Source organism: Telmatherina bonti (assembly GCF_933228915.1).
Source record: "Telmatherina bonti genome assembly, chromosome: 11".
In the NCBI taxonomy this organism is placed as follows: Eukaryota; Metazoa; Chordata; class Actinopteri; order Atheriniformes; family Telmatherinidae; genus Telmatherina; species Telmatherina bonti.
In genome coordinates this window covers 28,267,892-28,288,050 of record NC_136629.1, presented here as the reverse complement: position 1 = coordinate 28,288,050, position 20,159 = coordinate 28,267,892, and the positions used below count along the sequence as shown (strand labels likewise).

Below are 20,159 nucleotides of genomic sequence, written 5' to 3'. Positions count from 1 at the left end.
CAGCTGAGTCTTGGAAGGAATGTTTTGAGGAGGGTAAACAATGGTCCTTGCTAATCCCTTTTCTAAAGCATTGAATGGCAGGGTCACAACCTTTATACCATGATAAATGTAAGCTTGATTTGTTTTTTTATTCCAAATAAAAACCTAAAAGAAAACGAACAGGCAATCAGCAAAACTCGAGAAAGAGCAAGTGGCTGTTCGTCATAAATCAGAAAGCAAAACTGAACCAAAGACAAAGATTTGTATGAAAATGTATCAGCCTGGGCGGCAATTCTCACGTTTTATGCTTTCCCTAAAACACTTAATAGTTTTTAGTTACGTGACAAGACCCTCATAGCAACACTCTTTCCAGCAGGACATGACCTTGAGAAGATACTCAATGCCAAAAATAAGGCACAGTCTGTGAACGCTGCGTCCACTTTGTTGTGGCCAAAATAATTTGTATAACTTTCACATTTTTACTTTTTTTCTTTTACCAAATATGCAGACACAGTACCAGTCAAAGGTTTGGACATGCTTTCCCATTGGATTTAATGGAAAAGTGTGTCCAAACTTTTGACTGGTAGTGCAGGTGTGGATGGATTATGAGACAGCTGGCTGCTGGGGAAATACTAAGCAACGTCTGAATTTACCTAAATAATTAATTCACTTATTTTTCCTATAATCAGGATTGTCTAAACAATTTAAAGATGTAATTGTTATGAACTGTGGTTTTAATCGTTTAAAATAATACTGTTAAGGATAAAAGGTCCTAAAGTACTGGTATAATAAAAAATTAAGCCCCACGTAGGCTGGTTTACTTGTTTCAGAAATTAATATCTTTCACAAATAACAGCATGTTTTCATTGTTTATTTATTTATCAGCACATACTGAAGCAGAAACATTCAAAATGCATCTTGTATTTACATTCATTAATCATATTTTAGTGGTGAATCAGCATTTCAGTGCATCAGAGGCTGGTTTAAAGTTTAAAGGTAAAGTTGCTGCAAACGGGAGAAAATCCAAATAAAACAGTGATGCTAAAGATAAATAGCAGCAGTTTTCTTCTTTGTGCTTGTAACATTTTGCATCTGCAAGCCCCCCTCTGTATTTTTGACTCTTACTGGCCTTCGCCTGCATCTCCAGCTGCCTCACTTATTTAAGGTGGCTTCGTTCGGATTCAGCTACAGCTTGTTTGGTTTTAGCACACTTTCTTTAACTATCTTTTTTCTTTTTGCTGCACATTCAGTTTTACTCAGAAGATCACTTATTTTTTGTCTCCTGGACCACTTGGTATCTGAATCTGGTTGCTCTCTGATGTCCCCAGATGCAACTCTTTGTTTTCTGCTGTCACAGTCGTCTTTTCCTTTGGCAGTGCAGTTTGGACTGTTTGAGTTTTATCTCCAACGTGCGACTGCTGACCATCTACTTGAGAAGCACTTCTCTCTGCAGACCGAGGAGAATCTTGGTCTTTCTTGCTCTCATTTGTGACATCTCCTCCCCTCTCAGTGTCAACTTGACCACTTCCTTTTGATGCTTTTTGACTTGTTTCTTTTTCCTCATTCTTGGGTGATCTATATGCGTCAGTCTCTTCTATAGTCGTGGACAGAGAGCTCTTTGTTTTAGTTGTAAAATCTGCATTTTTCTGAGTTGTTTCTGGTGCCAAATGCTTGATTTTATCTCCCACTTGGACGCCACTATTTTCTTGATTTCTGTCAGATTCTTCTGACACTTGGGCCATGTTTTTCAATTCAGAAGGCTTACTATCTTTAACTGAGATCAAATGTTCTTCTGCGGCAGAACCTTGTTTTTCATCCTCAGATTTATTCTGAGCTTCACCCTCCACTGGGACTTCTGGTTTTAACTTGTGCAGTTTTGAAGTGTGATCTGACTTATCCTTTAACTCCATCGTTGGAGCTTTTTTCTCCTTTGCATTTCCATCTGCTTTATGATGCTCATGTTCTTCCTGATCAAGGCTCTCACTCGGTGAATCTTCCCTTTGAGTATTTTTATCTCTGTCAGTATCTGCCTCCTTTTCCTCAGACTCTTCTTCACTTTTATTTAATTCACCATCTTCTATCTTGCATCTGTCTCCATCCCTATCATTTTCATTCACAGACTGTCCAGCTGATGCTGTTTGATTCTGCTGACAATCAGACATCTGGATTCCCTCCTCCTCTCTAGCGTCTTTATGATAATCCTCCTCCTTGTTGCTCCCTTTATTGCTTTTGTCCGACTCCTGGTCATCTTTTCCCACTTCCGTCTCCTCTGATCCTGTCTCTTCAAATTCTGACATCTCAATTTCCCTCGTGGTCTCCGTTATAATCTCCTCTACAAACTTGTATTGGGGCTCTACTCGTCTGTGCGGGCCTCCTGGTCGGCTGAAGCAAGGGAGGGTGTAAACAGGGGACTGATGGTAGATGTGGGGCAAAGAGATGTGGGAGTCAGACATTGTGGACAGCCGAGCTTCTTCACCACAGAGAAGTTTCCTGCAGGTTAAAAAAAAAGAACAATACTTTTTATCTGCAATAAGCCAGTGGACAGCATTAATCTGTTGGTGTGAACAATAAAGATGATGAAATATGTAGCACATTAGAGTTTTACTTAGAAACAGGGCCGGATTAAAAGTGCACAGGCCCTTGGGCCCAGAGTGTTCCAGGGGCCCCGTTCCACACCATAACGTTGTAAAAATTGTGAATTATTAACTGAAATGACATTTCTAACATCTCTCAGCCAGTGGTACCAATAGCAATACAATAGACACTGTGGTGTAACTATCTGGCTTTTATATATGTTTTGTTTTTTGTTTTTTTCTTCATGTCCAAATTGCTGGTGTTTGCCCTACGTTGGCCCCACATGGGCCTCCAAGGGGCGTGGGCCCCTGGGCCTGTGCCCATAATGCCCATTGATAATCCGGCCTTGCTTATAAGAGATCATTCAACCATCATGACTGGCTGAAAAACAGAGAAAACTATCAGGAAACTGTAATCTGGTCATCTTTTCTGCATAAAATATTGTTATACCTGTAGGACAGTATCTCCACATCCAAAGCCATCTTCACATTTAAGAGATCCTGGTACTCCCGCAGGTAACCAGACATGTCAAATTTGCAATTTATGAGCTCATTTTCAAGCTCTTTGATTGTGTTCTGCAGCAAGAGAGGAGAGAATATCAGACCTGTGCATTCCATCCATGTGAATACTGCAGAATAAAGAGAAAAGTCTTGCCTGGTAGTGGATGAGTTCCTCCTTGTGACGATCCTCGACATCATGAAGTTGCTTCTCCAGCGCTTCTCTGGTGCCTTTCGCGCTTTCCAGCTCGATGCTCTTGGCCTGCAGGCGCCTTCGGTACTCCTGGATCTCCTGCTGGGACGCCTTCAACGCCTCCCTCTTAGCTTCGGCTGCCTCAGTTAATCTCGCAAACTGAGATCGGAAAGTTTCTTCTATGTGCTGAACGTCGGACACGGCGTGACCTTCCAGCTGCGCCCTGATGTCCCGGAGTGCCGCAGTGACGTTAGGGTGGCCAAATTCGCAGTCTTTCATATTCACCTGCGCATCATGGATTTGATTGAACATCTCAGACACTTCGGCCTCGTGGTTGCTCTTCAGGAAGTGGACTTCATCCACGAGGCACTGCGCTTTCTTGTCCAGCTGTAGTTTAGCCTGGTACGCTTCGTTGATGTCCCTCCTCAGGAGCACGATGTTGTTCTCAGCCTCCGATCTGCTCTCTTCCTCTCGCTCATGCTGCCTTCTCAAACTCGAAAGCTCTTCCTCTAAATTCTGATGCTCGATTTCAATTTGATGCTTTTGGTGAGCGATGTCTTGAACCAGCTGCCTCAGTTTCCTGAGCTCTGGTCCGTACTCCTCTTCCAAACTGGATGCGGGCTTCGCTTTCCCTCTGATCTCCTCTATTTCCCTCTCCAGAAGGTGGTTCTGGTGCTCTAACTGGTGCACCTTCTCTATGAATCCTGCGAGGCGGTCGTTCAAGCCGTGCATCAGTTCTTTCCCGTTGAACTTTGCAGATAAGGGCTTTGTCGAGCTGATGTCTGCGGACACAAGCCCGCTCACGGCGCTGCGTCTTGGTTTGTGTGGGGAAAACACATTTTGTGCAACTGCGTGGGGATCGTTGAACCTGCTATCCATGCTGTGTCTCGTGTTGTCAATGCGGATCTCTGATGCAGGAAGGGTCCACGCGCGCTTTTATAGCCGTGTCCTTCTGGCCGGTGTGCAGAATGGAGCTGTCCGCGGTGCTGAAAAGGTGAAGCATCAGCTGATGTCCTGAACAACGCTGACACCACAGTTTGCAGCAAACTGCAATCATCTGGCTGGACTGACTGTACAGCGTCACGTCTGTCCCAAAATAAACATTCAGTTCACTGGTATTAGCTCTATTTCTCTTCTACAAATGATTTGTTCACGTTTCTCTCATAAACAGGGTTTTCTTTATTTTGCAGTTCTGCATTTCTTTTTCTTTTTACTTTGTAATTCCAGATTGTCAAACGAAATTGTATTATGTAATTAATGACTTCAATGCTGACCAGGATGTAACCAGTTACCCAGTAAGAAAGCTGTGAAAGAATCAGAAGATGGCTATATAACCATGGAACTGTTACTGGCCAACATTTTATTGTACACAAACTATAGAGCTTGGGTCCATTCTAAGCTTCACATTAATCTTAGAACAGGAAAGTGTTTCTTTTAAAACAACACAGCTGACCGGTCCCGGGCTCAAGAGCCAATAACATTGGACCAAAGAATAAAATAGTATACTATGAAAACAATATGATTACTTGAGACAGTAACACATTATACAACAATAAAACAAGATCAAATTAAACATAAAGAAGTCAACAACTCAAGCTTTGTTAAAAGTCAGTGAAAAAAGGTGAGTGATTTAAAAACAGAAAGAGACCCAGCCTGTCTAAGGAGCAGAGGCAGTAACTTCCAAAGTTTTGGACCAACACTTGAAAAGAAGCTGAAATTGGAATTTGGGTCTTTTCAGTCACTCATATCTTATTTCTTTCTTTCTTTTTGTTGTTTAAATTTCTTTCTCGAGTCTTCTGTGGCTAATATGGACATTATCTTCTTCATGTGTTTTCTAAGACCCCTGCTAATTATTTAATTAGGCAGAATATAGATTTCTTGAGTGTTGCATTTTTCTGAAAGACATCCCACATTTGACTTTTCTCTCTCAATTGAATCTTCATTTTGTCATATTTAACCACTGGTAGTGAAGCTTTTTTTAAAGATTGTGCACAACTTATTATGCAAATATATATCATCTTAAAATAATAATTACAAACAGATTTAAAGCTTATATGATTTGTCGTTGGAAAATCTGAATAGCTAAACTCTAATAGCCAAAACTGTGTTTGTTTACAACAATTAAAAAGATGAGCCAAAGTTTTGCTCTGCCTAATTAGATTGTTTTTATGTTTGATTATTGTAAAACATAATATAGATCTAAATACCATTGATCATGTCAGTCTGTGCTGAACTGTTGCAATTTGCATGCTTGAAATTATATTGTTGAGGAAGTTTCAAGAGCGGCATTTATACAAGACAGTAAACACTATGGAGTTGTATTGTTTAATGTGATGTTGAATAGTTTGACCCATGGCTGTATATGTCCATTCAATGCTCATCTTAAATGTCAGAGCTAGATAGTACCCATAAAAAAAATGTACAACTCAAAAATGAGCTTTTAGCGTTTAATAGCAATTGTCAGCCCATCCCCAATGGTGAGCATGCTCAGTTCAATCCTCTGGTCTTTGTGCAGCTTCTTATTGAGAGCATCCAGACTCTGGGATGTGAGGTCTCTGGGATCAGGATTCAGAACTTTTCCACTCCACAACACCTTGAAGTACAATAAACAACAGAGTTTAAAAAAACAAAAACAAAAGAAAAACAACATTTTTTTTTTTTACTCTTAAAGTGTTTGTATAATTTTTACTTACATTGTCAATTGCAATAACCCCCCCTTTACGTATAAGCTCGAGGGACTTCTCATAATAATTGTCATAGTTGACCTTGTCAGCATCAATGAACACAAAATCATATGTTCCAGTTTCTCCAGCTGCAACCAGTTCATCTGAGTAAACAAGAATTAAAATGAGAACCTGATTCTTTTCAAGAAGTAATAAGTATGATTGATAAAGGGGCTTACTCAGTGTCTTCATTGCTGTTTGATGACGTATATCTATTTTATTTTCAACGCCAGCCTGTAAAAAAACACAAAAAAACCCCCAAAAAAACCAAAACAAAGTGAGTGTTGTGCAAGGGCTTTTCCTGTTATAGGTGTCTTTAAAGAGAATGTTTGGGAATTAAACAGGGATTGATTTTGCTGCTTGGCTTTGCGTCTTTGTCAGACAGTTTCCTGAGTAAACACCTTTAACTGTCCAGCCTGCAGGATTTGGTGGAGACACAATTATAGGACCTAAATGTACAGTATGCTGCCTGCTGCACTAATTTGCTCTGACAGAGGCTACAGTCAGGCTTTCAAAACCTGCAAAATTCCTAACGTGAAGTTGCAAGTGAGCTGTCTGAATGACATTTTTATGAGAGTTATGTTTTACTGCTGTTCTCACCTCTTTAAAAAAGGGTTTGGCAACCTCCACATAGGTCTCTTCTATTTCACATGCGACCACACGTCCATTCTCTGGCATAGCCAAAGCCATACTCAGTGCATTGTACCCTGTGTACATCCCTGCATAATAAACAGCATTTATTTATCTATTTTTTCATGATGACCAAAATATAATTTTTACTGTAAGAATCTTGATGTTACAAACAGGTGATTTAGAAAGTTCAAAGGATAATGAACATGTTATGTTTTAGTGTAAATATAGACTAATTGAAATCAATATGATAATTAATATGATCTGTTAAGGTTCCCAAAAGCATTTAAAAGTATCATGAATTATTCCGTTTAAATGAAATTTCTGCCATGAAAGTTTATTTTTGAGTATTGATCCAAAACAGAAATGAATAAACCACCTTAAACAAATACATCTCTCTCTCTCTCTCTCTTTCTCTCATATATATATATATATATATATATATATATATATATATATATATATATATATATATATATATATATATATATACATAAAATTAGTCATCAAGCAAAAATGTCTTTTTGTGTTCATGATCTCTACTTAAGCTTACCAATTTCAATAGCTTTTGTAGCATTAATCAGTCTAATGAGATTTGCCATAAACTGTGCTTGTTCAGTGGCCACCAACATGGCACTCCATCTATCTTCAAGGGTCCTCTGTAATGAGAAAAAAAAGTTTTAATAAAATCTGACTTTGCTTTTTTATCACAGGGTACACCACAAACTGAAAATGTCAAATAATGAAACTCTTTAGACACTCTGTTTACAAGTTTTTTTTCCTTTCATGTCCATGAATGAGGATGGTATTTTTGTAAATAAACCACTTCAGTGGATGTTAATGAGTCATCCAATACATTTCCACTCACTGAAAAATAAATAAATATTTGATATAATTGAACATAATATAAATACACAAGTTTGCCTTTATGATACATCGGGAAAAAATTCATACAGCTATATGTTATACAAGATTTACATAACATATTTATGATTATATAATATTTTATACATATTTAATAGAATACATTATAATAAATCATAAATCATGATTAGTTCTAAATATCACTAATAAACAAAAAAGAAAGTATAACTGCATATAACTGTAGAAGTAAAATACTGCATTTAAAAAAAATGTTGCATTGTTTTTATTAATTCATGTATGAAAGGGTTAACAATATAAAGTGATTATTGTCAAAATATCTTGAATACGATTCAAATAAACACAAGGAAAAAGGCATTTTACCCAGTGTAAAACCTAGGTCTGTTTAGATTAACAGAGTTGCTTTTTAAACCAATGACGTGACAGTGGATAATTTTCCATGGTACACCTGACTATGTCTCAAGGCACCCTAGTGAGTCAGACGCAGTGGTTGAAAAACACTGGACTGACTGACTGACTGACTGACTGACAAACCTACCTCTCAGCTTTTAAATGCATGTAGTTGTGCAAGTGAAGCATATGCTTCCTCTAGTGGTCAAAATACATATTGCTTTGATTTTTGACATCAGATGTAGTGATAATTATTTTACCTTAAGTTTATCCATTTTGTATGATTGTAGATAACATATGAAGAAAAAAAGCGAGCATAAACTAAACAAATGAGATTTGAACAAAGAAATTTTAAATGTCCATATCTTTCAGTGTGACATCAACCCTTTCATAAGTGTCCACAAGAGTTAACATATATTTAAAAGCTGTTTTCTAGACTATGGATGGGTGGGAATAATAGATTTGCAATTAAGCTAATGCATGCAAGAGTGAAATACAAAGTTGTACAAAGGTTTTTAAATATTAAAATTTTTTGTTTTGAAGCATTACATGTGATCCTTTTTGGTTTTTTTTTTACTTGAAAAATGCAACAAAAGGTCTGTAAGCAGTTATTCGGGAGTGTAAGTGCTAACCTCTAAGTAACTACCATGAACTACTATAAGGTTCTCCAATGGGAATTATAAAGAAGTATTTATCAGAAACCTAATTTCGTAATAATCCAACTATGAACTATTTATGATGTATAATTTTCCAAATATTTAATAAAGGAATTATAGCTCCTTTATTTTATTATATTTTAGGTCCTCATTTCTGTTCTGGTAATAAGATACTAAATCAAGTATACCTTACACATTATGAAGTCAGTAACATATTACTTATGTAAGGAATAGAAGGAATAGAAGGAGAAAGTGGAATTTCTGTCCGGCAGCTCTTTCCAAACAGTCACCAAACCAGGCATATTTAATTAGCTCAGCTCCACTGCAGGTAGATGAGCCTGTTAGTGAAAACACCTGTTCTAAATGCATCGCCAAAAACATGGCAGGACCTCCACTGTCTTTTTATTTATGCTTCTACTTCATACACTAGACATGATGACTTCATGGTTTTCTTACCAGTTTGAGCTTGGTGAGGACTGGATGCTCCCTTAATGAGTTGTTAACTACATACTGCAGCACTGGATCGTCCTTTCCGCCACTATGGCTTTTCCCTATTATTGCAGACTTCCCCACACCTGACGAACAAGAGACAGAACAACACCCGACACGATCAAATATGACAAATTTCTCTGTTGTCTAACAAGAAACTACTACTACTACTACTACTACTACTACTACTACGACTACTACTTCTACTACTATGACATTTTATTATTACTATGATTATTATTTGTAATTCTCATACCTGTTAATATACCAACAAGCCCAACAAAGAAAATTATTTTGATGTCTGCAGCCATCGTGTTGTGGGCTTTGGGACTTGCTAAGGAAAGCCTGAGCAGCTTGTGCAAGATTCCACTGAGTCGCCCCCTCTCCTCATCTGTCCTTTTTGTTTGGTAACATCTGTTTAATTTAGTTAACCTTTTGCAAGGGCGATTCATTTTATTGATTTTTTTCTGCTGAATTGTGAAACTGAACATTTTGGGATTTTTACGTAATTGAGGAAAGTCATCAAAATGATCTGATAAGACAGAAATCTTTTTTAAGTAGAAACAGTTATGTTAGTTTTAGAGTATAAATTTTGAAACGGTTGCAATTTCAGAATATGATGACAGTTACAGTTGACATTTTTTCCTTTTAACATAAATTCAGTAAAACCTACCAGCGTGTAAGCTATCTGGAATAGCAGAAATTCTGAAAGAAAGGTTAACTGCGAACATTGCTGTTTACTTATTTTGAAATCCAGAGACTGTTTGCTTAATAATCTCTCAGTCAGTCTAACTTTTACTGTTTAAAGGGATTTAGGGAAATAACATGCAGGATTTTTTATTTTCAATGTTTCAAATAGGAAACAAGTTGCATCCAACTACGTTAATTGAACTTGTGCAACTGCAACAGACCTGCTGCCATTTCCAAGGAGCTTCATATGTAAAAGGTTACAGCAGTGTAAATGAAATTAAATGAAAATGAAAAATACTTCATTAATCCCAGAGGAAAATTTTTGTGTCAAGTTGCTATACTGTTTGTTGTGATTTTCTGTAACTTGAAAGGGAAAATTCTATCTATGTGGAAATCTGATCTCTATACTCTATCATTCCTCTTAAATTAGACTTCAGACAGTAGTTCATGAGGTTCATAAAATAAGCATTTCTTTTCCATTTTAAAGTTGTCTATCAGGTAACAGACCTTCAAATAAAAAAATTACACACACACACACACACACACACACTCACACACACACACACACACACACACACATATATATATATATATATATATATATATATATATATATATATATATATATATATATATATATATATATATATATATATATATCGTCTCGTCTTCATGCCGCTTATCCGGGGTCGGGTCGCCACGTTTGCCAACTCTGCGGGGGGGATCCCGAGGTGCTCCCAGGCCAGCTGAGAAATATAATCCCTCCAGCGTGTCCTGGGTCTTCCCTGGGGTCTCCTCCCAGAGGGACGTGCCTGGAACACCTCACCAGGGAGGCATCCAGGAGGCATACTAACCAGATGCCCGAGCCACCTCAACTGGTTCCTCTCGATGCGGAGGAGCAGCGGCTCTACTCTGAGCCCCTCCCGGATGACCGAGCTCCTCACCCTATCTCTAAGGGTGAGCCCGGCCACCCTGCGGAGGAAACTCATTTCAGCCGCCTGTATACGAGATCTCGTTCTTTCGGTCATGACCCACAGCTCATGACCATAGGTGAGGGTAGGAACGTAGATCGACTGGTAAATCGAGAGCTTTGCCTTCTGGCTCAGCTCCTTCTTCACCACGACAGATGGGCGCAGAGTCCGCATTACTGCAGACACCGTACCGATCCGTCTGTCGATCTCACGCTCCATCCATCCCTCACTTGTGAACAAGACCCGAGATATTTAAACTCCTCCACTTGAGGCAGGACCTGACTCCCGACCCAGAGAGGGCAAACCACCCTATTCCGGCTGAGGACCATGGTCTCAGATTTGGAGGTGCTGATTCTCATCCCAGCCCCTTCACACTCGGCAGTGAATCGCTCAAGCGAGAGCTGGAGATCACGACCAGATGAAGCCAAAGGGACCACGTCATCCGCAAAAAGCAGGGACCCAATCCTGAGGCCACCAAGCCGGATCCTCTCAACCCCTCGGCTGCGCCTAGAAATTCTGTCCATATAAGTTATGAACAGAATCGGTGATAAAGGGCAGCCTTGGCGGAGTCCAACCCTCACCGGAAATGAATCTGACTTACTACCGGCAATGCGGACCAAGCTCTGACACCTGTCGTACAGGGATCGGACAGCTCGCACAAGGGGGTCCGGTACCCCATACTCCCGGAGTACCCCCCACAGGAGCCCCCGGGGGACACAGTGGAATGCCTTCTCCAGGTCCACAAAACACATGTAGACTGGTTGGGCAAACTCCCATGCCCCCAAAGAGGGTATAGAGCTGGTCCACTGTTCCGCGACCAGGACAAAAACCGCACTGCTCCTCCTCAATCCGGGATTCAACTATCCGGCGGACCCTCCTCTCCAGGACCCCTGAATAGACCTTACCAGGGAGGCTGAGGAGTGTGATTCCCCTGTAATTGGAACACACCCTCCGGTCCCCCTTCTTAAAAAGGGGGACCACCACCCCAATCTGCCAATCCAGTGGCACTGCCCCCGACGTCCACGCGATGCTGCAGAGGCGTGTCAGCCAGGGCAGCCCCACAGCATCCCGAGCCTTAAGGAACCACCACCTCAGCGACTTCACTGCTGGTGTCCACCAACGAGTCCTGGGATTACCGCCACGACGGGCACCAACGACCTTACGGCCACAGCTCCGGCTGGCCGCCTCAGCAATAGAGGCACGGAACACAGCCCATTCAGGCTCAATGTCCCCCGCCTCACTTGGGACATGGTTGAAGCTCGCTCTGACAGGGGACTCAGCCAGACGTTCCCAGCAGGCCCTCACAACACGTTTGGGCCTGCTAGATCTGACCGGCTTCCTCCCCCACCATCTGAGCCAACTCACCACCAGGTGGTGATCAATTGAAAGCTCCGCCCCTCTCTGTCCAAGGCATGTGGCCGCAGGTCCGACGATACAACTACAAAATCGATCATCGAACCCGCGTCCGGGCAAGGGAACATGTATGTCCAGGTTTGTCGTCGTCATAGGGGTCTATGAGCCGTGCTTGGTCTGGTCCCTCCCCTTGACACCATGGGTGACCCTACCAGGGGCATAAAGCCCCTGACAACATAGCTGCTAGGATGCATATATATATATATATATATATATATATATATATATATATATATATATATATATATATATATATATATATATATATATATATATATATATATGTATCAATCAGTCACAATCTTCCTTAAAACGCAAAGGCATCCTGTCTTATCAGGTTTTCTCCAGTTTTTGCAGATGTTTTTTTTCCATAATATTCTGTTAAACAGATGGGGAAATTATGGGAGCATACCTCCTCTGACTCCAAAGGGCTATTCCACTGACCAGTCGTTAATTTTGTTTGTAAGTGCTATATCGATTGATAGTAAAATATCCATACCTCTAATACCAGCTTTTTGTTGTCCACAATTTATTTACAAGTTAGTACATCAATATCTTAGTAACTTATGGTAAATATGTATTTTATCACAAGCTGGAATTCAATGGAAAGTATTTATAATAACAGGATCCTTACAAAATCGTACCAACTTGATAGGAATTACTTTTTCCTCTGCCTGCTACAGTCATGTGTGATATAAGGCAACGAGAGGTGCAGCAGCGTGCCGGTCACTCTCCCTTAAACATCTGAGAATTGATCACAACAGAATATAATGAAATTATGCAGAAGAGGTAAAGAGAAGAGGGACAGGTGGTGAAAAGCTTTGACAAACATTGCTCTCGGAGTCCTTTGATGCTGCAGGCAGGTACAATTAGGTATTAACCTGTTCAGGTAAAGAGGAAGAAAGTGTGGATCTAGAAAGCACTGATGCTGAATTTTAGGAAAAATGATTTTCATCTGAGGCTGCATGGTGGCACAGTGGTTAGCACTGTGGCCTCACAGCCCTTGCCTCACAGCAAGAGGGTCACTGGTTCAATCCTTGGCTGGGGAGGGGTTTGGTCAGTGGCCTTTCTGTGTGGAGTCTGCATGTTCTCCCCGTGCATGCGTGGGTTCTCTCCGAGTACTCCGGCTTCCTCCCACCATCCAAAGACATGCATGTTAGGTTAATTGGTTACTCTAAATTGCCCCCAGGAATGAGTGTGAGCGTGAGTGGTTGTTCGTCTCTCTGTGATAGACTGGCAAGCTGTCCAGGGTGTACCCTGCCTGCCGCCCAAAGCCAGCTGGGATAGGCTCCAGCTTCCCCGCGACCCTGAATTGGATTAAGCGGTTCAGAAAATGAATGAATGATTTTCATCTGGCTGCTAGGTTTAGCTTTTTGTGTTGATATTCAAACAACAGGAGTTCCTGGGGTCCCCCTCATCGTAATCTTAAGACATCCTGTTTAGTTATGTTTAGTAGCAAGTATGGTTATAAAATCAGTAAATTCTACAATAAATATCTGTAGATATTCAGCTTGGAGTTATAAGTGTCCCTTAGATCAACTCATATGAATCTAACAGGCCTAGATTTAGTTGGTCAGTATGTTTGCAGAAGCTGGATGTTATTAAATATTCAGTCAAAAAGCCATTTTTGGCTTTAAAAGAAAACACCCAGCTTTTAAATATATAACTTAACAATGTCAGTCATTTTGTTTAGACCAATGGTAAACTAAACAGTTTCATTTGTACTTGACAAATGTGTAATTTTGTGGCATTTATACTTATTGATGCATTTTACTGGTAATTTCAAGGCCACAAAGCATTCCATACAAATATATACCGTCAGTTCTTTTCCTTTTAGTGTAGCCTGCTTTGAAAGTTATTTTATAAACACATCAAGGCTTTGTACAAATCATTGGTATCAGATTGATATTGCTGACACTGTTTTTAATTTTGCATTGTATCAAATGGGAAAGAGGAATGGCCTATCACTATCAGCTGTGGCATCCATGACATCAGGACAAGCAGCTCACTCTCACATTATGACTCTAAGTTCTTCCTCAAATGAAGTTTTACTTAACAAGATGTGGACAAATTTCCTCAACATATAATATCAATCACACTATGTTGGTTCGTTTATCATAGAAGCTGCAGGAAGCAAAAATAGACCAGAATTTCTTACAACTTTTCTCAGAACTTGATTAAACAGTTAAAAAAGTTGCAAAAAAGTGTCTGCAGAATGAATATTTCCTTTTTATTTCCAATAAAAAGCTGACAATGAAGATGCCACAAAATGTGACATGATGCAACAGTAATTGAGGTTAAATCGGTAATTTCTCACTACTTTTTGGTCAACAATGCTTCCATCTAGTGGTAGAAAGGTGGAAAATCCTTTGTGTGCTTGTACTTTTTCCCCTCAAATTTATTGCCCATGAGCATATAAAACATATACCGATAAATGCACTAAGGTGTGTTTAGTAGGTACTCTTTATTGTGTACATAGAGATTTACAAGGTAGCAGTAGCAAAGACAAAAAGAAAAGCATATTTAAAAAATGGCATTAAAGTCATTTTTAAGGAAACTTGTTATAATCTAATAATTCATTAAGAATAAGGCCTTTGTTTCTTGTCATGCAGTAAAGAGGCTTATGATAATGTTTAATGCTGTTGATCCATCCCTGGATGTGGGGTTTAACATTTGTATGTCTGCATCTGTGAATATATTGTTTTGCTAAACTACTTAAGTTTTTGATAAAAAGAAAAAAAAGAAATAAATATTCCAGTTTATTATCTTCCCATATCATCCCATCCCTCACAATAAGGCTGTTCTGACATCTTTTTACTGAACTTTGGAATGTGAACCAAAATTCTATTGTTATTTAGCAGATGCTTTTCTCGAAAGAAACTTACATATTATAGTGAGAACAACATAAGCATGAAATCAGTAGTGGACATCAAAGGGAGGTGCTTGTCGGACTGCTGGAAGTCCAGTTGGATGCAGGTGTTAGCACAGGCTTTTGCGGGTGTGTGTTTTCCCCTCCCCACAATATTTCTTTTATTAAAATACAAAGAATAAATCCCACATTTTTTGTTGCGAAGAACAGGGTTAAGTTCTCCAATTCTGCTGACAAATAGAATTAAACTAACTGTGGAAGTGCTACTTAAAGAGCCGAGTCTTCAGCCTGCTCTTAAAAGTAGATAAGTAGATAGGTTTTCTTACATTAAGACCTTTTCAGCTAACATGGGAATCTTCCAATGAATTTGTTATTAAACTGTTTATGTAAAGCTCTTTCCTTGATACAAAGTGGCCTCAGCTCCAGACATGTCCTCAAATAAATCACATGTTTTTCTAATGCATGTTGGGGTTCATCTGCATATACTGTAGTTGGATAAAAGTCATGATTCAAACTAAAGTCTTTTTCAGTGCCAGTTTTTCATAAATCTTATATATTCCACATATATTTATTGACTTTTCCACATAGTTTGAAGACCTATGTCTATACTAATAATATTATCAAGTAGGCAACATCTTCCTTTTCCTCCACAAATGAATATATTCCTGTTAAGTATTACAGTTAAATATTGCAGTTGTCATCATTTTGTGCCTTTTCACGGCCAAACAAAAGCAAGTGGAAACATACCAGAGGTAATGTAAACAAGGTGTGCTGGAATTCAACAGAAATACTTTTCCACTTTATATGCAGAATTACAGCAGAAGATTAAACGCAGACTTATTAGCTTGTGTTTTCACACATGTAAACGTTACCCATGTGTTCTGCTGCACCACCATCATTCATGTCTGCTTTCTAACTGTGTGCTGATAACAACTATGATTTCTGTGTTGTCAGCACATCTATTAAACAAAGCTTTAATCAGATTTTTTTCTTCACTATTCATTCATTTAACAATTTACTGTCCATTTATAGAAGACATCATCCATTTCATTTTGGTCACTGACAAAACAGAGAAAAGAAAGTCCAGGACATTAATCTAAAATATACTTCCTGATGCTTTATATGTAAACCAGATAGGTTGTTATACTTGTTATACCACACAGACCAACGGCTCTGGGTGTACATAAAGTTCTTTAATTTTCACCGACGAAGATTAAACATGTTACACATTTGTTAGATGCAACAGCACCGGGCGTATGCTTCAACCACACACACACACACACACACACACTTCTCTTCTTCGGTAATTATCACATAACTGCTTGCCCTGCCCCCTAGCGGTAACATGGGTGAATCACATCACTAAGAAAGCAGATTACTGAGTGCAGCAAACAGAAATAATTCTTAATAGGTGCTACATTCCTCCCCTGCAAATAAAATGTTGTCCTCAACATTGGAACATATAACATTAGAACATATTAAATGTATCACACTTTTTCAGCAGTGATGTTAGACTTTACTCTAGCTGCTTCTACTCAGTAGCAATGGCCTAAACACAAGTAAATGGCTAGCAAAACTTTACAGTATCTCACACAACTCAGCACTATTTTCTTAATAAGAAACTATTCTTGACCAGCAGCATTACCTGCAAACTTTTGTCTCATTTCACCTTGAATAGTTCTAATAACAGAGCAAATAATGCACATTGAAAACAACACATAGCATTTCCGTTCTCTGTCTTTAACATACACTGTAAACAACCACTTACATTATTCAGGTGCCAAGGTTCATGTCCTAATCGTGTAGGAAATTGAAACCAATTGAGTAATATTTGTCTGACAACCATACCAATCTTGTGTAAGAAATGTAAACACAACAATTGCATTAAAGCAAACTTATATAATGTCTGTTTCTTCCTCCTGTCCTTTTTTGTCAAATGATCAACAGTAACAACTCAGTTTTCCAACAGTCCATGTTAATATGTTCACCTCTCACAGAATAAGACATGAGTCCATTATCAATCTTAGCAGTCTCTTAGTAGTATCCTACAGGAACAGAAGTAGGATAAAGTATGTGTTGTCCAAACATAGGTGGTGGTGACCACGACACACTGTATTGTCCATACGCTGGTGTCACCGCATTTACATAAAGCGGGTTGACATGAAGACCCACCACACGGCGAGTAGGCTGGCCCAGTGATTCATATGTCAGGGTTTCCCTTGGACGCCTTTCCCGCTGCGATCTGCGTGGCTGCATGTCAGTCCGTTCCATCTCCTGATCTCTGGGAAAGTCAGTAGATTGAGCTGTGTGTGTCACCTCCTGAATGTCATTTTCAGTCACAATATTGTCCTTAAGCTCTTCAGCTGGAGTCACCACCCTCTGCTCCTCTACTGTAATGGTGGACTCGGGCTGATGTCCTGCTGCAGGGGTACTTGGATTTGGTACATTTTGTCCTTCCATCCGCTGGAAGTGAGATCTCAGTCTATGTGTTAAATACTGTTCTTCAAGTTCTTCATCTGAGCTTGTTAACTCATCCCTTGTTTCATTTGTTTTAACACTCACATGTCTTTCTCTTTGTTTTGTCTGGGATTTTCCTCTCACAGAACTTTGGGTTGGTTCCTGAAGGGGCAATGCATTACATGGCATTAGCATGTTCCGATGAAGAATCCTGCCTCTTCCTGTGCCAGACTCTGGCTTTACTTCATAAACCGGACTGTTTTCCCCTTTTTGGGAGACAACTATATGTATCTGTTTTTCCCAATATGAGCGCAGTTTTCCAGGTCCTCCGCGCTCTGACATATTCCTTACAAGAACTCTATCACCTGGTAAAAGGACAGCACTTTGTCTTTTTTTTTTATCATAGTACATCTTCCCTCTCGCTGTAGTCTTTTTGATGGTTTTGGATGCGATTTCATATGCCTCTTGCATTTGTTGTTGCCATTTTTGAACATATTCCTGATGTGAGATGTACCCTTCCTTGTCATTTAATCCAAATATCAGATCAATTGGAAGTCTGGGGTGTCTTCCAAATAGCAGATAAAAAGGAGAGTAACCTGTTGCTTCGCTAATGGTGCTGTTGTAAGCATGTACAACTTTATTTATTTTTTTTTGTCTTGTCCAGCATTTAGGCAAGCAGAATGATGGTCTGGATGCTGTGTTCTGCTGAGCAAATTTTCTCTGCCAAGGGAAGCTTTATAGATATAATGATCCCCTTGACTTTCTGAATTTTTATTTTATTTCTATGTTTATTTTGTATTGTTGTTTGAATTGTAGAGTTTGTACTGCTGGACCAGAGAGGACAGACAAAAGACAGAAAGAGAAAGGAGAAGAAACACCTCATAAGAAAAGGGAAAGAGATAAAGGGAGAGAAAAGGGAGAAAAAAAAACAACTAAAAAATAACCCAAAAACAAAAAGAAAGAAAACAACCTACAGATGTATACATACACACATACACGCATACATACACATACATATACACACACGTATACACACATAATATATATATATATATATATATATATATACACATATATATACATATGTACACATATACATATACACATACATACATATACACACACACCTCTATGCACACACATACATACGTACAAACATACGCACTTGCCAGTATTAACACATATACATACACATACAAGCCAACTTTAGATCATAGTAACTAAACTATGAATCTAAAAAGTTAAATATAAATGAGAAACAAACAGAAATGAGAAAACTAGCTGCTGTTAGTGAATAAAACTGCGTGACGACTCGGTGACTGTGTCACATGCAGAACATGCAGAGTGGAACGTGTTCCGGAAAAGGTGATCATGCCAGTGTGACCCTTCCCACACAAAGGCAAGAGGCACGCCAGGAGTACCCCCGAGACCCGGGCCATCGGCAGCCATCCCCAGGCGCAGACCCCAACCGCCCCACCCCGGAGCCAGCCATGCACCGACCCAGGAGGAGGCAGAGGGGGGTCCCAGCCAGAGTCCCCCGCAGTCAGGGGGAACAGGCCCCAGCAGGCCCGGCCCCGCCGGGCACCGGCCACCCAGGGCAGACAGAGCGCGGGCCCCACGGCCCCAAGAGCCCAGAAGCAACCCCCCACCCCCGCAGGCAGAGGGCCCAGCCCACACCGACGGAGGGCCGGGATCCCCAGACCGCCACCGAGCGGTAGCCAGGCCGCACCCCAGCGCACCAGCAGCGCTCCCCGAGCACCAAGACCTTCCACGCACCCACACACATGTGCACACACACACGCACACACATGTGCACACACACACACACACGCACACATGGACCCACCCACCTACCCCCACCCACACGCATCCACACTTCCTCCTTAAACACACCCTATACACCCATTCTTTATACACACACCCCCCCTCACACACACATCCCTGCTCCCTCTATAATCACCCATTCTTCCATACACGCATACCCCACTCTACACACACACATACCTCCCTACACCCCTCTATCCACATTCACAGTCCTCATTGTACACCCACCCCATCACTTCCCTGTACCACCAACATAACCCCACATACGCACCCCCACCCATCTGCATACACCCCCCCTTCCTCCTATCCCAGCGGCCATCCACTTTCCTAAATTCTTTCACCCTGATCCCCCCACCCCTCCTCTACCCTAACATTCAGTCACCACTTCATCCATTGGCTCATGCACGCCCTCACCTTTCTTTCCCAACGTGTCCCCTGTGAGATACCCCTGGGGGAGCAGGGGATAGGAGGGCCCCGATCAGGGCCCCACAACTACCCCCCACCCCTGTCAATGCCCCCCCACCACTCCACACATGCAGCCGATCCAGCACCACCCAGGGCCAGCAGCAGTCCCACCCCCGCCAGGCCAGCCCAGACCCAGGCCCCCTGAACAGCACCACTCCCCTGCCCAAACTCCTCCGGCACAGCCCCAGAAATAGGGGCGTGGCAGGACCCCATTGTCACCCCCTCCCTCCCAGCTTATGAATGATTGTGAAGTGTGTGTTGTTTGCAATTAAAATTGGGAAGAAGTAACCACATCATGTTGGGAGCAGGACCACCAAAGCAGCCCCGCCCACCGCACACTGCATGGCCCGCCCCCCAAAATATGTCCATGTGTTAGTCAGTGTGTGTTTTTTGTGTTATGTTGACTAAGTGTAATTAAAACTGGGAGGTGAACCGATGCTGGGTGCAGCGATCGAAA

General features: G+C 40.7%; 2 protein-coding genes across 2 annotated transcripts; both read right to left on the bottom strand.

Annotated features, from left to right (window-relative positions):
- Positions 1 to 1,247: 1,247 nt before the first annotated feature.
- Positions 1,248 to 4,122, bottom strand: LOC306762360 (uncharacterized protein; the record flags this gene model as incomplete). Its single annotated transcript, XM_079248803.1, has 3 exons — positions 1,248 to 2,469; positions 3,004 to 3,128; positions 3,208 to 4,122. 3 exons carry the CDS (start codon positions 4,120 to 4,122, stop codon positions 1,248 to 1,250), a joined length of 2,262 nt encoding a protein of 753 aa, XP_079104929.1.
- A 1,561-nt stretch (positions 4,123 to 5,683) lies between these two features.
- On the bottom strand, positions 5,684 to 9,324 carry comtd1 (catechol-O-methyltransferase domain containing 1; the record flags this gene model as incomplete). The annotated part of the gene is made up of 7 exons (XM_079249023.1): positions 5,684 to 5,836; positions 5,937 to 6,070; positions 6,146 to 6,200; positions 6,567 to 6,685; positions 7,150 to 7,255; positions 8,981 to 9,099; positions 9,270 to 9,324. 7 exons carry the CDS (start codon positions 9,322 to 9,324, stop codon positions 5,684 to 5,686), a joined length of 741 nt encoding a protein of 246 aa, XP_079105149.1.
- Between the last annotated feature and the right edge of the window lie 10,835 nt (positions 9,325 to 20,159).